Source organism: Crocuta crocuta, unplaced genomic scaffold, assembly GCF_008692635.1.
Source record: "Crocuta crocuta isolate KB4526 unplaced genomic scaffold, BGI_CrCroc_1.0 scaffold235, whole genome shotgun sequence".
Taxonomy (NCBI): Eukaryota; Metazoa; Chordata; class Mammalia; order Carnivora; family Hyaenidae; genus Crocuta; species Crocuta crocuta.
The window spans coordinates 4,095,501-4,117,868 of record NW_027531285.1 but is presented as its reverse complement, the minus strand read 5'-3'; the positions used below and the strand labels follow the sequence as shown (position 1 = coordinate 4,117,868).

At 34.7% G+C, this 22,368-nt stretch overlaps 1 protein-coding gene across 6 annotated transcripts in view; it reads right to left on the bottom strand.

Moving 5' to 3' along the window:
• Positions 1 to 10,012: 10,012 nt before the first annotated feature.
• The window catches only part of CNBD1 (cyclic nucleotide binding domain containing 1), a 446,985-nt gene continuing 434,629 nt past the window's right edge, over positions 10,013 to 22,368 (bottom strand). For all 6 annotated transcript variants that reach the window (XM_077771341.1, XM_077771342.1, XM_077771340.1 and 3 more), the window contains one exon: positions 10,013 to 10,149. In XM_077771341.1, coding sequence (XP_077627467.1) covers positions 10,033 to 10,149 — 117 coding nt within the window. In that variant the 3' untranslated portion in view covers positions 10,013 to 10,032. The remainder of the gene's footprint in view (positions 10,150 to 22,368) is intronic.

The following is a 22,368-nucleotide window of genomic DNA, read 5'->3' as shown; positions in this document are numbered from 1 at the left end:
TCAAGCTACTACAATGCCATTCATCTGTTTGTCTGGAAAGTCTTCCTTAGATCTGCTTGGGAAAAAATATTTTCTCTTAAGAACTCAACTCTTATCTCTAAATATATGTAACTTCCTCTGCAAAATTTAATAGTTTGATCACTGTTTTCTGGATGACACTATCATGCTTAGCATATATTTATGTTTGCATTTATTGCATAATTACAGATTTTACTTATACATTTTTCTCTAAACCTGGATTAGCCCCAAGAGGAGGGTTCATATTTTAATTATCTTTTAATCTCCCATTCTTGGTTCAGTGCCTGGTAGGTATTCAACACACCATAAATGTTTTTTGAATGATTTATGTATTATAATAATTATAATTTTTTTGAAATTATAGCCACTAACATTTTGTTTGCACTGCTTATGAAACTTTAGTGATGCAATTTACTATAAGTAGGTCAAATTAACAGTTTGCTTGGGTGGCAAATTTTGTGCTTAAAATTTTTTTTTTTAGTATAGTTGACATATAACATTACATTAGTTTTAGGTGTACAATATAGTAATACAACTTCTCTATGCATTATGCTATACTCACCACAAGTATAGTTACCATATATCACCATACAATACTATTATAATATTCCCTACACTGTGCCTTTTGGTTTGCACATTTTGGAAACATTTGAAATCATTTTGTATTTGTAATATTTGGAATCATCAAAGTGGTGTTTAAAAGAATTCTATCAAGGGGTGCCTGTGTGGCTCAGTTGGTTGATCATCTGACTTTGGCTCAGGGGTTGTGAGTTTGAGCCCTGGGTTAAGATCTGGACTGACAGCTCAGAGTCTGGAGCCTGCTTCGGATTCTGTGTCTCCCTCTCTCTCTGTCCCTTCCTCACTCACACTCTGTCTCTCTTTCAAAGATAAATAATCATTAAAAATTTTTTTAATAAAGTGTTCTATTAGATAAATCAGGCATAGTGTGAAAATCACCTTCAAAATGCACACTGAATGTATTAATTCCTTGCCTCTATCTAGGGGTGAGGAACCAACTGAGGTTTTTATATTTCTACTGACATATATTTTTAATGGTCTTATTTATTTTTGAAAGAGAGAGAGCATGAGTGGGGTGAGTGGTGGACAGAGAGTGAGGGAGGCAGAGGATCCAAAGTGGGCTCCATGCTGATAGCAGAGACCCCAATGAGGGGGCTTGAACTCTTGAACTGTGAGATCACGATCTGAGCTGAAGTTAGACACTTAACTGAGACACCCACGTGCTCCATTTACTGGTATTTTGAACAGACTGCTTTATCTCTATCATTATTTCTGCTTAAATTAGAAGTTTTTGATACTGTATGAATGAATTATCACTGTGAAGCATAAATAAAATATCAGAGAAAATAAGTTTGAGCATTAAATGGTTAAGCAATGAGAGATGTCACATGATTACCTATAAGCTCCTCTAAAGAAGATGTTATAGGAATTAGAAGGACCAATAGCATTTAAGAAAATATATAATAGTGGTTATAATAACTTGGGGAAGATGGCAGAGTAGGAGGATCCTAACTCACCTCTTCCCATGGATATAACTAGATAACACTCACATCAGTGTAAATCACCCAGAAAACAACCTGAAGATTGGAGAACAGATTATCCATAGAACAATATAGAAAAGAGTCCAAAGAACATGGTAAGAAGGGTGAAGACATGTTTGGGAGCCAAGCTGATGCTCAAGACAGTCTGTGGGAGGGAGGAACACCACAGGCACAAAAAAGGGAGAGAAGCAGACCCCATACTGGACACCTTAGGCACAGGGAACTACATTAGAAAGGAGAATCCTTATAATATCTGGCTTTGAAATCCACAAGGGCTTAACTTTGTCAGACAATAAGTGGGGCTTAACACCTGGAAGCAACTCTGATCTGGAAGAACAGGAGGGCAATATGAAATTGAGGCCCTGCCCTTAAAGAGATGGCATAACAAACATCCCTGCTTAGATACAGCATGGAAGCAACAGTTTGAAAACTGCCTGTCATAAAAAGGAAGGAGATTTATTTACTAATCTCAGAAAATGTGCTGGAGGGGCAGGGATCTTTTGGAGACTTCTTAAAGAAAAAAGGTTGATGGATGTCATTTCCTTCCAGCCCAGTTACACAGAAACCTGTGGGAACAAGCACAATAAGAATACTTCACCTAGGTTGCTAACATTCTGTCCAGCCTTTGAGTTCTCCTGCAGATCCACCCCCTCCAACTTGCCCTCAGCAGGAATCCATCCAAAGCAGTACCACAAGCCTGGCATTGTGCAAGCAGACTCAACAGGGGCCAGTGCCATTCTAGAGTGACTTCTGCCCCAGGAAATGGGGAAGATAACCATACACACCAATCCAACTATAGCCCCAGAAGTGGGCTGGGGGCAGATGAATGGTCTGATTGCAGGCCTCAACCATCAATGAAAGCCCCTGAGGGTACAACACAGGGAAAGTTCCCTACAGTTCCCTACAACCACAGCTCTAGCAAATGCTTTATCCGACCCAACTCAAGCCTAGGGCAGCCCAGACTGGCCCATTAATAACACAGGGACTAAACCTTGCCCACACTGGCAGAGAAAGCCATCATAGTTGCTTGGACTGAAAGCAAACATGACTCAGCCACAGTGGTCAGCATGCAACACATAAAGGAGACACCCCTGAAATGCCAGGTTTTAGTGAACAAGGGAAGTTGCACTTTAATGCACTATAGGATCTCCTCTTTATAAGACCACTACTCTCAAGAATAGAATACATAGCTGATTTTCCCAAAATATAGGAATAGACACAAAGAATTAGACAAAATGAGACAAAGGAATATGTCCCAAATGAAAGAATAGGAAAAAACAACAGCAAGAGAACTAAATAAAATGGAGATAAGTAGGCTTGATAGAGAATTTAAAGTAATAGTCATAAAGATATTCACTGGACTTGAGGAAAGAGTAAAAGACCTCAGTGAGATCCTCAATAAAGAGATAGAAAGCATAAAAAAGAACAAGAGATGAAGAACTCAATAAATAACAAATTTATCGAAATTAAAAATATACTAGATATAAAAAATAGTAGATTAGAGGAAGCAGAAGAATGAATCAGCGACTTAGAGAACAGAGTAATGGAAAACAAACTGAACAGGAGAAAGAAAAAGAGGTTAATGAAAAATGAGAATAGATTATGTGAACTCAGCAATATCATCAAGTGTAACTACATTCACATTATAAGAGTCCTAGAAGGAGAAGAGAAAGTGTAGCTACATTCACATTATAAGAGTCCTAGAAGGAGAAGAGAGAGAAAAAGGGCCAGATAACTTATTTGAAGAAATAATAGCTGAAAACTGCCTTAATCCAGGGAAGGAAATAGAAATCCAGGTCTAGGAGGCAGAGAAAGCACCCAACAAAATTTACCCAAGGAATTCAACAGGAAGACACATAATGATTGACATGGCAAAACATAGTGATAAAGAGAATTTTAAAAGCAGCAAGGGAAAAGAAAACAGTTACATACAAAGGAAAATTCACAAGGCTATCTGCTGTTTTCTAAGCAGAAATTATGCATGCCTGAAGGGAAGGCAAGTTACATTATTTAAAGTGCTAAAAGAAAAAAACTTGCAACCGAAATTACTCTAATCAGCAAGGCTATCATTCAGAATAGAAGGAGAGATAAAGAGTTTCCCAGATAAACAAAAGCTAAAGAAATTCATCACCACGAAACAACCCTTACAAGAAATGTTAAGAGGCATTCTTATGTGGAAAGGAAAGACCAAAACAGGAATAAGAAAAGGAGCAAGAACAAAAGCAGTGAAATTAAGTGTGTGTGTATCTATCTATATCTATGCCTATATACATATATATCTTATGTATATAGATATATCAGTTGAGGGATATATATCAGTTGAGGGATTCACAAAATAAAGGTTGTAAAGTATAACACCATATACCTAAAATATGATGGAGAGAAAAGCAAAAATTTAGTGCTTATAGTTATATATATATTTATTTAAATTTTATTTCTTTCTTAAAGTTCATGTATAGTTATTTTGAGAAACAGAGATAGTATGATTGTGGGAAGGGCAGAAAGAGAGGAAGACAGAAAATCTCAAGCAGACTCGGTGCTGTTAGCACAGAACTTGATGCAAGACTTCAAACTCATGAAACTGTGAGATGATGACCTAAGATGAAACCAAGAGTCGCATGCTTAGCCAACTGAGTCATCCAGGCCTCCAATTTAGTGGTTTTAGAATGGATTCAAACTATCCATAACATGTTGTATATGAATGTAATGGTAACCACAAATCAAAAACTGGTAATAGAAATGCAAAAAAAATAAAAGGCATCAAGCATATCTCTAAGGAAACCCAGCAAACCTCAACAGAAGAAAGCAAGAAAAGAAAGGAACAGAGAATACAACAGCCATAAAATAAACAAAATGGCAATAAGTACATACCTACCAATGATTACTTTGAATGTAAATGGGCTAAATGGTCCAATCAAAAGACATTAAAAAGCAAGTCCCACTTATGTGCTACCTACAAGAGACTCATTCAGACCCACAAACACATGCAGAATGAAAGTAAAGAGATAAAAAAAATTGTGCAAATGGAAGTGGGAAGAAAGCCAAGGTAGCAATCCTTATATCAGACAAAATAGGATTTAAAACAAACACTGTAACAAGAGACAAAGAAGGACACTATATAATCATAAAGGGATAATCCAACAAGAAGATATAACAAAGGTCAATATTTATGCACCCACATGGGAGCAACAACTACAAAAATCAGCTATTAACAAATATCAAGGGGCACCTAGGTGGCTCACTTGGTTGAGATTCAGACCTCCACTCAGGTCATGATCTCGTGGTTCATGAGTTGGAGCCCCACACTGGGCTCCTTGCTGTCAGTGCAGAGCCTGCTTTTGATCCTCTGTCCTCCCTCGCACTGTTCCTCCCCAACTTGTGCTCTCTCTTTCTCTCCCTCTCTATCTCTCAAAAATAAATAAACACACACACACACACACACACACACAACAAACATAAGGCATAAATTGATACTTACAGAATAGTAGTAGGGAACTTTAACACCCCACTTACATCAATGAATAGTTCATACAAACAGAAAATCAACTAGGAAACAGTGGCTTTGAATTACAGATGGATCTAATAGATATATTCAGAACACTCCATCCTAAAACAACAGAATACACATTCTTTTCAAGAGCACATGGGACATTCTCCAGAATATATCACAAAACAAGTCTCAGGAAATTCACAAGTATCAAAGTCATACCATGCAACTTTTCTGACTAAAATACTATGAAACTATAAATCAACTACACACAAAAAAATTTGGAAAGACTACAAATACATGATGTTCAATAACATGTTACTACACAATGAATGTCTTAACCAGGAAATCAAACAATATATGGAGACAAATGAAAATGAAAGTACAATGGTCCAAAATCTTTGGGATGCAATAAAAGCTCTTCTAAGATTATAGCAATACAGGCTTACCTTAAGAAGCAAAAATAATCTCAAATAAACAATTAAACATTACACCTATAGGAGCTAAAAAAAGTACAAACAAAACCCAAAACCAAAGGAAGGAAGGAAATAATAAAGATTAGAGTAGAAATAAATAAAATAGAAAGTAAAAAGAAAAACAAAACAAAACAATAGCACAGATCAATGAAACAAGTAGTTTCTTCCTTGAAAAGATAAACAAAATTGATAAATCTTTGCCCAGNCCAGAAATCTAAAGGATTATAAGAGAATATGCCAACAACTGGGCAAACTAAAAGAAGTTGATAAATTCCTAGAAATATATAACTTACCAAACTGAAGCAGGAATAAATAGAAAATTTGAACACTCTGATTACTAGCAAAGAAACTGAATAAGCAATCAAAAAACTCCCAACAAACAAAAAGCCAAGACCAAGTGGCCTTACATGTGAATTCCCCCAAACATTAAAAATAGTTAATACTTATTCTTTAAAACTATTTTAAAAATAGTAATGGATGATAAGCCCCTAAATTCATTTCATGAAGCCAGCATTACCATGATATTAAAACCAGATAAAGGCACAAAAAAAAAAAAAAAAAAAAAAGAATTACAGGCCAATACCTCTGATGAACATAGATACAGAAGTCCTCAACCCAATATTAGCAAACTGAATCCAACAATACATTAAAAATATCATACACTACAGTTAAGTGGGATTTATTCCTGTGATGCAAGAGGTTCAAAATTCACAAATCAACATGATACATCACATCAACAAGAGAAAGGATACAAACAACATGATCATTTCAATAGATGCAGTTGACAAAGTACATCATTGATATTTGACAACATAAATCCATTCATGATAAAAAAAAAAAAACCCTCAGCAAGTAGGTTTAGAGGGAACATACCTCAACATAATAAAAGCCTTATATGAAAAACCAACAGCTAATATCATACTCAATCATGAGAAACTGAAAGTGTTTTCTTTAAGATCAGGAACAAGTCTCTCTTGCCACTTTTATTCAACTGGAATAAAAGTACTAGAAGTCTTAGCTACAGCAATCAGACAAGAAAAATAAATAAAAGACATCCAAATTGGTAAGAAATAAGTAAAACTCTCACTATTTGCAGATGACATGATAAACTATAGAAAATCCTAAAGATTCCACCAAAAACAACTAGAACTCATAAATGGATTCAGTAAAGCTGCAGGGTACAAAATCAGTATGCAGAAATATGTTGCATTTTCATACACTAATAATGAAGTAGCAGGAAGAGAAATTAAGAAAACAGTCCCATTTACAATTGCACCAAAAAGAATAAAATATTTAGAAATAAACTTAACCAAGAAGGTGAAAGACCTGGAATCTGAAAACTAAAAACATTGATGAAAGAAATTGAAGATGTCACAAACCAATGGAAAGATATTCCATACTCATGGATTTGAAGAACAAGTGTTGTTAAAATGTCTATACTACCCAAAGATATATACAGATTTAATGCAATCACTATTAAAATACCAACATCATTTTGCACAGAACTACAGGAAGTAATCAAAAAATTTGTATGGAATCATAAAAGACCCTGAATAGCCAAAGGCATCTTGAAAAAAAATAAAATTGAAAGTATCTCAGATTTCTAAATATACTACAAAGCTATAGTAATCAAGACAGTATGCTACTCATACAAAAACAGACACATAGATCAAGAGAACAAAACAGAGAAATAAATCCATGATTTTATGGACTATTAATCTTTGACAAAGAAAGGAAAAAATACCATGGGAAAAATACAGTGTCTTCAACAAATGATGTTGAGAAAATTAGCTACGTGCAAATGAATGAAACTGGACCGTTTTCTTACATCAGAAACAAAAATAAACTTGAAATGGATTACAAAGTATTTAATGTGAGGACTGAACCCATAAAAATCCTAGAAGATAGTACAGGCAGTATTTGAAATCAACCGAAAAAACATTAAAAAAAATTTTTTTTTAAGTTTTTTATTTATTTTGACAGAGACAATGTGAGCAGGGGAGCGGCATGGAGAAAGAGGGAGAGAAACAATCCCAAGGCTCTATGCTGTTAGGACAGAGGCCGATGCTGTGTTCGATCTCACAAACACTGATATCATGGCCTGAGCCAAGAGCATAATTCAGATGCTTAACCGACTGGGCCACCCAGGTGCCCCCGTAACAATATTTTTTTAGATATGTCTCCTAAGGGAAACAAAAACAAAAATAAATTGTTGGGACTCTAGAAAAATAAAAAGCTTCTGTACAATGAAGGAAACAATGAACAAAACTAAAAGACAACTTACTTAATGGGAGAAAATATTTGTAAATGATATATTTTATAAGGAGTTAGTATCTGAAATATATAAAGAACTTCTACAACTCAACACTGAAAAGCAAATAATCCAATTAAGCAGACAATATGAACAGACATTTCAAAGGTCAAAGAAGGCCTTTCAGAAGGCCAACAGGAACATGAAAAGATGGTCAACATACTAATCATCAGGGAAATACAAATTAAAACCACAATGAGATCACCTCATACCTGTCAGAATGACTAGAATCAAAGACACAAGAAGCAAGTGTTGGTGAGGATGTGGAAAAAAGGAAACATCATGCACTGTTGATGGGAATGCAATTAGGTAAAGCCACTGTGGAAAACAGTATGGAGGTTCCTCAAAAAATTAAAAATATAATTACATTATGATCTAGTAATTCCCCTACTGTGTATACCCAAAGAATATGAAAACACAATCTAAAAAGATAAATGCATCCCTATTTTTATGCGGCATTATTTACTATAGTCAAAATATGGAAACAATACAAGTGTCTATCATTAGATGAATGGAAAAAGAAGGTGTTATTATCAATACACACACACACACACACACACACACACACACACAGAGGAATATGACTCAGCCCTAAAATATAATGAAATCTTGTCCCTTGAAATAACATGGATGGATCTGGAGGGTATAATGCTAAGAGAAATAAGTCAGTCAGAGAAAGACAAATACCAGATAATATCACTCATATGTAGAATTTAAGAAACAAAACAAATGAACAAACAAACAAAAAGCCAAATGAAAAAACATACTTTTAACTCTAGGGAACAAACTAATGGTTACCAGATGAGTGGTGGGAAGGGGAAATGGGTAAAATAGGTGAAGGGGATTAAGAGTACATTTTTCATGATGAACACTGAGCAAAGTATAGATTTGTTGAATCACTATATTGTTTACCTGAAACTAATATAACATTGCATATTAATTATACTGAAATTAAAAATTAATAAAAATTATGATAATAATGATTGAAAAGTTATACATCTATAAATTTCTACACAGGCCATTTTAGAATCATGTGTAATTTTGCCTTTGTGAATTTGCGAATATATTGAGTAAAATTCTGTTTGCTTATATTGTGGTTTGAATGGTTTTTTTTTTTTTTTAATTTATTTCTAGGAGAGAGAGAGCGAGAGAGACAGCGTGAGCAGGGAGGGTCAGAGAGAAAGGGAGTCACAGACTCTGAAACAGGCTCCAGGCTCTGAGCTGGCAGTCAGCACAGAGCCCGACGCGGGGCTCGAACCCATGAACCACGAGATCATGACCTAAGCGAAAGTTGGACGCTTAACCGACTAAGCCACCCAGGTGCCCCTATTGTGGTTTGAATGTATGTGTTCCTCCAAAATTCGTATGTTGAAACCCTAATGTACAATGTGATGATATTAGGAAGTATGAACTTTACTGAATTCCTAAGTCATGAGAGTGGAGCCTTTGTGAATGGGGTTTGTGCTCTTATAAAAGAAATTCTAGAAAGTTCTCTAGCTGGTTCCACCAACATGTGGGCACAGAAGGAGATGAGGGCTCTGGACAGGAAAAGGATCCTCACCAGAACATGACCATATTATCATCTTGATCTTGGACTTCCCAGCCTCCAGAACTGTGAGATATAAATTTCTCGGTTATAAGTCATCCAGTCTGTAGCATTTGTTATAAAAGCCCAAATGTACTAAGCCATCTTATATATACTATAAAATGCATAGAAAATAGGCTGTGCTTTGCAAACAAGTTTAAGATGGCAATAAAAGTTTTATTTCATAGGTTTTTAAAAAAGCAAAACTAAGCTTCCCATTTTGTTTCATTTTTACATTTAATTTAATGAGCCAAAGCATGATATGTAATTTAAATATGCCAGGGACTTAGATGTCAGAAATTTCATTTTAAAATTTTTGGTCCTCTAAAAACTGTTATGGAAGACATTTTTATCTCCTTTTTATGATACAGGGCCCTAATAAATAGAAACTAACAAAAAAAGAATAAAAAGGAAATTCAGTTGTCCAATATAAATATACTAGTAGGAATTTATATGAATTCATTAGTAGGAAGCTTGTCTGCAGGAAGAACTACAATTGTAAGGTAATTGGGCAGACCATTATAGTGATTCCAAGTGAATAACAAAACAATTAATAATCCATGCTGAAATCCCCAGTTTCTTATGAGTTGGCAGTTTTAATAACTGATTAGAGTATCCTTGAGATTCCTAGGAATGCTGGTCCAGCAATGGTCCCATTTTCCAAAGCCTGGAATAATTCCATTATAATACAAGGAGTTTTTCATTGTTTTATCCTAGAAAGAAAAGATTATTAAAAGTTTTTAATCTTATCATCCCTAAACTTTGAAACTTATAGTAGAACAAATAGTATGAATTACATAGAAATTCATACAACAAAATTCATACAACAAAAAATAGCTTTTTTTAAACTTTAAAAAGAATTTTACCTAAGCAAATCTATAAAAATATAATTTATACAGTTTTCTATAAAATAAAACTCAACATTCATATCTACAAATTAGTTCTTAAAAGTTTTAAAAAAAGATTTGAGGAGAAATTATAACTTTTAATTTATAAAACATGTTTTTTCCCCCTAAGATCCTTTAATTCTATGTACTCTCATTTAGTTTATCTTCCCATTACTGCTACAAGACAGCAAGGAATTATATGCCCTATTATTTTCATTTGCCAAGATAATACATTCTTATAATAATTGAAATAGTTTATATTATCATGTAAATATTTTATGCCTCTCTTTAAAATCTCTTCATGAGTAACTCTCTTTGGTGTCCCTTCTTAGAAGAGGCTAACACCTCTCTGAAGCCAGAAGTGGCCAAGTTACAAAGTAACTTGCTTTGTTCAATATAGTGAGAGAAGACAGGAGGTGTTGCATCCCAAGAACAAGCTTCAGACACCATTGAGTGTTTTTTACATGGCCCCTTTTGTGTTCCATGTGAGAGAAACACTGAGTCCTACTGAAATGCAGACATGCAGTCAACCTATGTTGGGCAAGTAGGTAAGAAATGAACCTTTGCTGCTGGAAGTCATTGAGGGCTTGGGGGTCATTTGTACCATGCCAAAATTTAGCATAATCTGGAGCACAGCATTAATACTTTAAAAACATCTAATTCTACATTTGGTTTTATTCATATTGACTTTATTTATGAAAACAAAGAATGAAATAAAAGTCATAGAGAGTAAGTGATATTTATAAATAAGTAAAGGGAATGCCTTTGTGTTGATTGTCTACTATGTCTCATTTAACTCTCACAGCAACCCTGAAAGATAGAGAATGTTTGGTTGGTTTTTAGATAAGGACACTAAGGCAATTTTAATAAAGAATCTTAGTTGACTTTCAGGGCTGATGTGAATAGTTACATAACATTGTTGCTTAAATATATATAATGATAAAATTCTTGGAACATAAATATTTTATAGCTATTAATCAAATAATCCACAAAGCAACTGTGCAATCTATAATATTCAAGTTGACATTAATTTAATTTGAAAGATCATATAGTAAAGCTAAAACAATATCAGGCCTCAGAAATTAAATATGGTACTTGTTGTAGCATAACATTTTGTTTTTGTTTTTAGGTCAGATGCTTATACTATTGTGTGCAGCATATTAATTTAATTTGTATACCACATTTCTTCTTGTGAAGGATTAAAAACTTTTATTCCCACGTAACATCCTGCAATTATTTCCATTCAATCGGTACAAAGAAAAAATTACATATTAAAGTCATTAACTTTTTTCGTAAAATTTGGGTAATTGAAACAGTACTAATTAGAAACAGAGAATGAATCTCAGGGCATTAAACAGATAATTAAAAGTCATCAACCAAATTGTTCAGGATATATTTATATTAATTTTTCTATTAATGCTGAAGGTAACAAGCTACACTAATATATAGATTTATAATAAAAATAAGAAATATGTGATATCCTATGAATTGTTCCATTGAGATCTGAACATATGTAACATAGGGAAACAGTGTTCCATAGATCAAGAAGTCCCAAATTAAGGCTTGGAGATGTTAAATAACCTGTGAGTCAAACAGCTCAAAAGTGGTAAAGCCCAGATTTGAATCCAATTCAGTCTTCTTTTTATGTTACGAAAAAATAAAAGTACTAAATATAGCATTATCCCATTTATGTTAATAGTTAAAAACAAACCTCACAAACTTAGGATCTTATCATAATGACTGAAAAGTAAAAAGGAAGAGTGTTAAATAAAAGTATAGCAGAATGTCAGGGAAATATATAAATATGGAGAATATAAATCACAGAAATCTTTGTTGCTAGAAGCAGATACCAACAGATATAATATTTTAATGGAAATCAGTGCCAAGCTGCTTTAAGTTTGTGTCACAATAAAAAATGGAATGAAAATGAGGACGATCGATAAAGCCAGGTAAAAGACAATTCATAGGACAAAAAGAAAATAAAACCAAAGTAAGAATACTTTTTAAATAGGAAGTTGCTGCATTTTAGCACTAAACATAATTATGACTTTGCAGGCTATTGGCTTAAGATGGTATTTTATAAATTTGGTGGCTCCTATTTCCAAAGAAAATAAATCTATTACTCAAAGTACTGTTAGACACCACTGATGCTAAGATAGAGCATANGGAAGTAAACTCATTCAATGGCCCTAAAATTTAATCTACCATAGAGTAGAAAAAAGTAACAACTATTTTTCTGCTAGATTTAATCTAAAACTCCAAAATTCACACTCTGGACTTATGGGAAATTGGATTTTGTCACTCTCAGATATCACTTCCATTCTATTCAGAATAGTGTACATGTTGTGGATCTAATAAATTTAAGCCTTTGAAGAAGAACATCTGATCTCTCTGCATGGTCACAAATGGCATGCTGTGCTTTAAACCCACTGGGTGATGCTGACACTTGTGAGACAATGCTGGTGCACCACACAACTGTTCTCTCTGAAGTATGCCATCGCAGTGGGTAAAAGTAGAGGAGCTGGCACAGATCTCCTTTCTTGTGGAACATATAAAATTCTAATTTCTTTTTTTAATTTTTTAAATGTTTTATTTATTTCTGAGAGAGAAGGAGAGAGAGAGAGAGAGAGAGCATGAGCGGGGAGGGTCAGAGAGAGAGGGAGACACAGAATCCTAAACAGGCTCCAGGCTCTGAGCTAGCTGTCAGCACAGAGCCCGACGCGGGGCTCAAACCCACAGGCTGTGAGATCATGACCTGAGCCGAAGTCGGACGTTTTACCGACTGAGCCACCCAGGCGCCCCAAAATTCTAATTTCTTTGGAAAGTTTTCAAGAAGCTCTTCAAATACCCCTCTGTTCTTTCAATGTCCACCAACCACATGGAAACCATGCTCTGTATCTTCTCTTCCTTTGGATTGATCATAAATATTTCTTCATTAAACCCACTGTGGAGCTGGGTTATGGAAAATAGGTGTTAGCAGCATTCATTTTGTTATTTTTATTCTTACTAATTTACTTTGTTAGATATATATTATTTAAAGGGTAAAGTCTTAGGAATATTCAATGTTACATTTCGTTGATTTATTGGTTGCTCTTATATTAGACTTGGTAATACAAGATGTTACTGCTTATTCAATTTAGGTCATTAAGTTTTCATTAACAAACAAAGAGAAGATGGAAAAATTTTTAAAAATGTACTTTTCTTCAAAATTAGGGAATTAGAATATGCTCTAATATGTTTTCATTTGTTTATGCCTTTATTCTCTCTCTTCTCAGTATACGCAAAATATACGTAACATAATATTTACCATTTTAACCCTCTTAAATGTATGGCTTAGTGGCATTAGGTGCATTTATGTTGTTGTATACCAATATCCATCCTCAAAAGTTTTTTATCATCTGAAACTGCAACTGCAACCATTAAACAATAACTTCCCATTCTGCTTACCCTCAAGCCCCAGGTACCCACTATACTAACTTCTATCTCTATAAATCTAAAACAAAATTTTACTGTTCCAGGCACCTTATATAAATCTAATCAGGCAATATTGATGTCCTTTTGTGTCTAGCTTATTTCAATTAGCATAATGTCTTCAAGCTTCATCTGTGTTGTAGCATGTATCAGAAACTGATTGTCTCTTACAGTATTTTTCTTTATCTGGGTATAATGACCATAATATGACAAAGGTGAGAAAGGAATTGGAGTTAATGAGTTTAGTGGACAATAAATTAAAGAGAGAAATTCTGGAGAGCTAAAAAAGAAAATGCAGAAGCTGATATTACAGTGCTTGTATTTTTTCCATTGCAATAGAAGATTAATTTGAACACATTTCAGCACTTCTTCAGTTGCACTGGACATAGAGCTTTCAAATTTATTGCTTGGTTTGCAAATGGGCAAAAACTTTTTAACAGCCTCCCTATCCATCCTCGTCTTCCCAAATCTTATGAAATCCAGAAGGTTCCTCTATTAAAAACCTAGTCATGCGAATCATGTAAGATGTCATTGCTATAAAACAATGCAAGAAACAGTGAGGACAAAGACTGCCAAGTTAAACACAAAGGATGAAATCTGTCTGCATATTCCCACACCCTTAAACATGTATTCCAGTGTGAACTGCCTGTCAGGTTCTGATGACAGAACTTGGCCCACGAGGCAATCATTCTCAGAAGGACTCAGCTCTCTCCAGAAATTGCATTTATATTTCCCAGATGATTATGTCTTTTATCAAAAGCAGCAGTTGAAAAATGGTCAAGCTCAGTATCAGAAAAGTGGTCCAGCTATGATGACTAGTTTCACCTACAGATAAATATGGGAAAGGGTAGGAGAGCAAGGCAGTTGATGGGTTTGGGTTCACAAGAATAACATTAAGTTGATGTAGACAAAGATGGGAAAAAGCAGTGATCATCAGGGGGCAAATGATTTTTTCTTCAGGAAATTAATTTTTTTATAAACTTAGCCTATGTTTTCTACCTTTGAAATATGTGAGGCAAATGTATCAAGTGCATAGTGCTCAGGACAAAATTAAAACACACAAATGTATGCATATAATTATAGCTATATATATGCCTCTATGTGTGAGTTCATAAATATATGTATATTCTTTAATTGATGTTTGTGAATCCCACATACACCTTTCTTGCATTACAAGGTTTTGTTATGAAATTTATTTTATTTGCAAATATTTTCTCCCATTCTATACATTGGTTTTTCATTTTGTTGATGGTTTCCTTGGCTGTGCAGAAGCTTTTTACTTGGATATAGTCCACTTATTTATGTTGCTTATGTTGTCTTGGTTTTTGTTGTCAAATCCAAAAAATCATTGTGAAGATTAACTCAAGGAGCTTACTCTTTATATCTTCCAGGAGTTTCATGGTTCAGATCTTATGTAAAGTCTTTATTCTGTGTTGATCTTTGTGTATCATAGTGGTCCAGGTTCATGGTTTTTGCACGTGGCCATCTAGTTTTCCCTACACCATTTATTGAAAAGCCTGTCTTTTCCTCATTGTATATTCTTGTCTCCTTTGTCATAAATTAACTGAGCATATACATGTGGGCTTATTTCTAGGCTCTTTATTCTGTTCTATTAATCTGTGTGTTTGTTTTTATACCAATATCTACCATTTGATTACTATCATTTTGTTGTAGTAGGAAATCAAGAAGGGCAATGCCCCCAGCCTTCTTCTTTCTTCTAAAGATTGCTTTGACTATTTGGGATCTTTCATTATTTCATACATTTTGAGATTGTTTGTTCTATTTCTGTGAAAATGCTATTGGAATTTTGATAAGAATTGCATTGAGTCTGTAGATTGCTTTGGGTAAACTAGATATTTTAACAGTTTTAATTCTTCCAGTATAAATGCAGGAATATATTTCCATTTATTTGTATTTTCTGCAGTATTTTTTTATCAATGTCTTATGGATTTCAGTGTACAAATATTTCATGTCCTTGGTTAAATTTATTTCTAAGTATTCTATTCTTTGAATGCAATTATAAATGACATGTTTTCTTAATTTATCTTTCTGATAGTTCATTATTAGTGTATGTAAATGAAACTAAGTTTTATATATTGATTTTGTATCCTACAAATTAACTGAATTTGTTGATTACATCTAACCAATTTTTGGTGGAGTCTTTGAGGTTTTCTGTATATGTCATTGTACCTGCTGATACAGGCATTTTTATTTTCTTTTTTTGCAATTTAGATGCCTTTTATTTCTTTACAAATCAGATATCTGATCAAATATTCAAAATTATAAAGAACAACTCAATAACAAAAAACCAATCAGATTAAAAAATGAAAAGGGGAACTGCATAGACATTTTTCCAAAAAAGATGTAGCATGTACAAAGCCATATGAAAAGATACCAAACATCACTAATCATTAGGAAAGCAAATCAAAACTTCACTGGGATATCATCACACACCTGTTAGAATAGCTATCATCAAAAATACAAGGGTTAATAAATTTTTCCAGGATATGGAGAAAAAGGAATCTTTGGGCATTCGTGGTGGGGATATGAATTGGTTCAACCACTCTGACAAACAATATATAAATTCCTCGGGGGTGCCTGGGTGGCTCAGTTGGTTAAGCATCTGACTGTAGCTCAGGTCATGATCTCACAGTCCGTGAATTCAAGCCCCACATCTGGCTCTGTGCTGACAGTTCAGAGCCTGTAGCCTGCTTCTGATTCTATGTCTCCCACTCTCTCTACCCCTTCCCCATTTATGCTCTGTCTCTCTCTTAAAAATGAGTAAATGTTAATAAAAAAAAAAAAGAAATTCCTCATTAAATTAAAATCAGAACTACTCCATGATTGGTGATCTCACCTCTAGGTATATTTCCAAAGGAAATGAAAACAAGATATCAAAGGGATATATGCACTCCCATATTCACTTTAGTATTATTCATAATAGCCAGACGTGGAAACAATTTAACAACTTAATAATCCATCAACAGATAAGTGGATAAAGAAGATGTGGTATGTACATACAATGTAATATTATTCAGCCATGAAAGAGAAGAAAATCCTGTCATTTGTGACAACATGGATGGATCTTGAGGGCATTCAGCTAAGTGAGATAAATCAGACAGAGGAAGACAAATACTGTGTATCATTCATATGTGAAATCTAAAAAAAAAAAATATCAAACTAATAGTAGAAAAGTTGTTGCTGGGGGTGGGGGTGGGGCAGTGGGAGAAAGAAGGAGAGCTTGGTAAAAGGGTACAAACTTTTAGCTATAAGATGAATAAGTTCTGAGGATAAATGTATGATATGCTAACTACAGTTGACAATACCTTATTGTATAATTGTCATATGCTAAAGAGTAGAATTTAAATGTTCTCTCACACACATGAAAAAATAAATATGTGAGGGGATGGGAATATTAACTAGATAGGGGAATTCCCTCATAAAGTATATATATCAAATCACCATGATATACATTTTAAAGATCTTAAATTTTATGTGTCAATTATACCTCAATAGTGTTGAAACCAAAAAAAAAAAATTAGAAATTTGAAGACTACCTAGCAGACTTAGTGTCCTGCTATAATTACCAGTCCATATATAATCCTGACTTTATAAAGTGGTACCTAACAACTTTGTGACTTTTATGGATTACATGGGTATCTCAGTACATCATGAGGATGAGATGAGAAAGTCCTTTTGTTGTCATGTGAATACTCTGTTGGAGCTATTTTGTGGACCTACTTGTCTTTTCTGGTATCTGAGATATTATTGTGAATTGCAGAGACCAAACTCATTTCTGACTCTTTACTGGAAGGTATACATTTTGAATTTTATTTATTTTTTAATTTTAAAAAAATGTTTTATTTATTTCTGAGAGAGAGAGACATCTTGAGCAGGGGAGGGTCAGAGAGAGAAGGAGATCCAGAATCTGAAACAGGCTCCAGGCTCTGAGCTAACTGTCAGCACAGAGCCCGATGCGGGGCTCTAACCCATGATCTGTGAGATCATGATCTGAGCCAAAGTCGGACGCTTAATCGACTGAGCCACCCAGGCACCCAGACATGTTGAATTTTAAACTGTAAGTTGTGCCTATCAGGAGAATCCATTTGTGGCTGTCTTAGCCTTCCTCAAGCAGAATCTTGCATATATATATAAAATAATATATTTTATATGATTTATACACATATAAATATATTTATATTTTATATGATTGATTTGTATATAAATATGATTTATATATATAAATATATATTATGTGTGGTATAATTTATATATATAAAATATATATATTATATATATGTATGTATTTGTCCATTTTTCCCTCCTACTCTATGTTTGGTTTGGATTTCTAAATAAAAAACAACCAACCAAATAACAAATGCCAAAATGTTGTCTCCCTAGATGGCCTTTAAGCCTTTTCTTTCACTAGGGCTTTATATCATGGCTTCTTTCTTCAAGACTTGTGATAATGGCATTCTCTCCATTTTGGATGAAGTGCTGTAGCTGTAACTGATTTGGCTGTTCTGCCTTGCTGTCCTGTATCTCATCCCTGAATTTTTAATTCTCCTACCACTGATAAATGGACAACTAGGTCTTTGAACATAATATTTACAATTGGCCTATGTACAATTTAGACAGATGCTATATCATTAGCCACTGTTTTAAACTACTTTTGAATTATAATTGGCCTGAAGAAATATGTATATTTTTACATCAAGAATCATGGATATTGCCTGGGTTTTACATTAAAGAAAGAGTCACAGAACTGTATATATACAAGATAAGACATTAGAATATAATACACAAAATTAACATTATATCTGACTTCACTTTTTTCCGTAAAAAAAGAAGGAATTACAATTGCATCCTTTAGAACACTTTGAATTATATTAACCACTGCACAAATTCTACATCATGTATTAAAACTTAAAATAAATTCTCAACTCTGAAAGCAAAGGCCTCATAATAGCTAGCAACTTCCACATTTCAGAAGTGTTGCAAAATAACAAAGGAACAATTAAAATTAGAAAGGTTTTGAGGAGGAGCCAAGATGGCGCAACAGTATGGAAGTCTTTTTTCCATCCTGCATACATGAAATACAGCCAGATTAACACCAAACCATCCTGCACACCCAGAAAACTGATTTGAGGATTAACACAACAATCTGCACAACCTGAAGCACAGAATTCAGCAGGTACGTGGGCAGAGAAGTAAACTGGGGGGGAGAGAGAAGCCTCGGAGGGCAGGGAACTGTTTTGCTTGAGGAGAGAGGACGGAGATGGGCAGAGAGTACAGGAAAAGCACCCCCGACAGAAGCAGCTGGAGAGAAAGTGGAAAAGTGGAAACAGATGCAGGGACTGAAAAGGGAGAAAGGAGAAAGGAGAGGGTTTAAATTCCATTAAGACCCTATAAACAGGGGCAGCGCAGAGTCTGAAAGTCTGCAGCTCCATACCTGGTAGTGCTCTGGTGGGAAGGTCGAATCCCCAGGAGCAGAGTGAGTCCAGGAGGTCCTCGGGCCACACGTGTTTTCCATAATCCCTGAAACGCTGCTGCTACATGATCACATGATATTTTTCTGGGGTGGGCTAGCACCCAGCTGCAGTCTCTGGACAGCGGCAGTAGCACGGTCCCAGGAATGTTCCTGGGTGTGGCAGGAACCTGGCCATTGCTCATTGAGACCCTGCCCCAGAGGTTGTGACTGGGTCAAAGCTGCAGTCTCTCAGTGAGGGGCCATGAAACAAAGCCACATCTGAGATAAAACTCAGGTGGGAGGTACCGCCTGGCAACCTGACAGCGTGGTCATGGATAGTGTAGAAGCAGGGAGTGGATGGAAGCCAGAGGCAAAGGATGGGTGCTCAGTTACTGGTCGGGGAGAAAACAGAGTTCTGATACTAGAGACTGGGTGGGTTAGTGATGCCATATTCACCATGCCCACACATGCCACACACACCTACAGGCACTGCAACAATCCATCCCAGTAAACTAAGTAGTGCCACCTAGTGGAGAATGGAGCCATTATACTAAGCCCCGCCCAATTGGGCCAACCTTACTCTTCAGGAATACCACAAATCTCTCCACCTGCTTAGTTTATGGGCTATAAAGTGCTTCATTGTTTGACTTCTAGGGGAAAACAATGTACTATCAATCATATTTCAGTCTGTTCCCTGGTCCATGTATTCAAATATTTTTTTTTTTTCATTTCTTTTCATTTGCTTGAAAACAGAAAATTTTATTTTTATTTTCAATTTTTATTAAAAAGATTTTTCTTTATTTTTCCATAAATTTTTGTTTTTTTGTAAATTTTTAAAATTCTATTTTACTTCCATCATTTCAAGTTATTATATTTTATTGTATTCATTTTCTCATATTTTCAAACATTTTCCTGTTTTTTTTTTCCCTCTAATTAGTCAAGCGCCTTTGATTAGCCAGACCAAAACACACCTAGGATCTAGGATCATTTATTTGATTTGTGTGTGTGTGTGTGTGTGTGTGTGTGTGTGTGTGTGTCTTTGTAATTTTTTAATTTTGATTTTTCTCCTTTTTACTCTAATCAATCAAACTCCTTTCAATAACCAGACCAAAACACACTTAGGATCTGGCATCATTTATTTGATTTTGTGTGTCTGTGTGTGTGTTGCTTTTAATTTTTTAATGATAATTTTTTTACCTCATTAGTTCCTTTTCTTCTCTCAAAATGATGAAACAAAGGAAATCACCCCAAAAGAAAGAGCAAGAAGAAACAACAGCCAGGGGCTTAACCAACACAGGTAAAAACAAGGTGTCTGAACAAGAATTTAGAAATTTAGAATGACGATAATAATAATACCAGTTGGGGTGAAAAATAGATTAGAATCCCTCTCTATGGAGATAAAAGAAGTAAAAGCTAGTCAGGATGAAATAAAAAATGCTATAACTGAGCTGCAATCTCAAATGGATGCCATGATGGGAAGGATGAATGAGGCAGAACAGTGAATCAGTGAGACAGAGGACAAATTTACAGAGAATAATGAAGCAGAAAAAAAAAGGGAGACTAAAGGAAAAGAGCATGATTTAAGAATAAGAGAAATCAGTTACTTATTAAAAAGGAACAACATCAGAATCATAGGGATCCCAGAAGATGAAGAGAGAGAAAAATGGTTATGTGAGCAAATCATAGCAGAAAACTTCCTAACCTGGGGAAAGACACAGACATCAAAATCCAGGAACCACAGAGGACTCCCACAAGATTCAATAAAAAACAACCATCAACAAGGCATAACATAGTCAAAATCACAAGATACTCAGGCAAGAAAAGAATCATGAAAGTAGCAAGAAAAAATATCCTTAACCTACAACGGAAGACAGATCAGGTTTGCAGCAGACATATCCACAGAAACATGGCAGGCAAGAAAGGGGTGTCGGGATATATTCAATGTGCTGAAACAGAAAAAATATGCAGCCAATAATTTTTATCCAGCAAGGCTGTCATTCAAAATAGGAGAGATTAAAAGTTTCCCAACAAACAAAAATTAAAGGAGTTCTTGACCAATAAACCAGCCCTACAAGAAATTTTAAGGGGGACTATCTGAGGTTAGAAAAGATGAAAAGAGAGAGAAAGAGAGAGAGAGAGAGAGACCAAAAGCAACAACGACTAGAAAAGACCAAAGAACACCATCAGAAACTCCAACTCTACAAGAAAGAGAGAGAGACCAAAAGCAACAACGACTAGAAAAGATCAAAGAACACCATCAGAAACTCCAACTCTACAAGAAACGTAATGGCAATAAACTCCTATCTTTTAGTACTCACCCTAAACATCAGTGGACAAAATGTTCCAATCAAAATACATACAGTAACAGAATGGATAAGAAAACAAGATCCATCGACATGCTGTTTACAAGAGACCCACTTTAGGCCTAAAGATACCTCCAGATTGAAAGTAAGGGGATGGAGAACCATCTATCATGCTAATGGTCGACAAAAGAAAGCTGGAGTAGTTATACTTATATCAGACAATCTAGACTTTAAAATAAAGACGTAATGAGAGATGAAGAAGGGCATTATATTAATTAAGGGGTCTATCCACCAAGAAGACATAACAATTATAAACATTTATGCTCCAAATGTGAAAACACCCAAATATATAAATCAATTAATCACAAAGAAACTCGTTGATAATAATACCATAATAGTAGAGGACTTTGACTCCCCACTTAAAGCAATGGACAGATCCTCTAAACAGAAAATCAACAAGGAAACAATGGCTTTGAATGATGCACTGTACCAGGTGGACTTAAAATATATATTCAGAACATTTCATCCTAAAGAAGCAGACTATACATTCTTCTCCAATGCACACAGAACATTTTCCAGAATAGATCATATACTGGGACACAAATCAGCCCTCAACAAGTTCAAAAAGATAAAGATTATACCATGCATATTTTCAGATCACAACGCTATGCAACTTGAAATCAACCACAGGAAAAAATTTGGAAAGATAACAAATACTTGGAGACTAAAGAACACCCTACTAAAGAATGAATGGGCTAACCAAGAAGTTAAAAAGGAAATTAAAAAGTACAAGGAAACCAA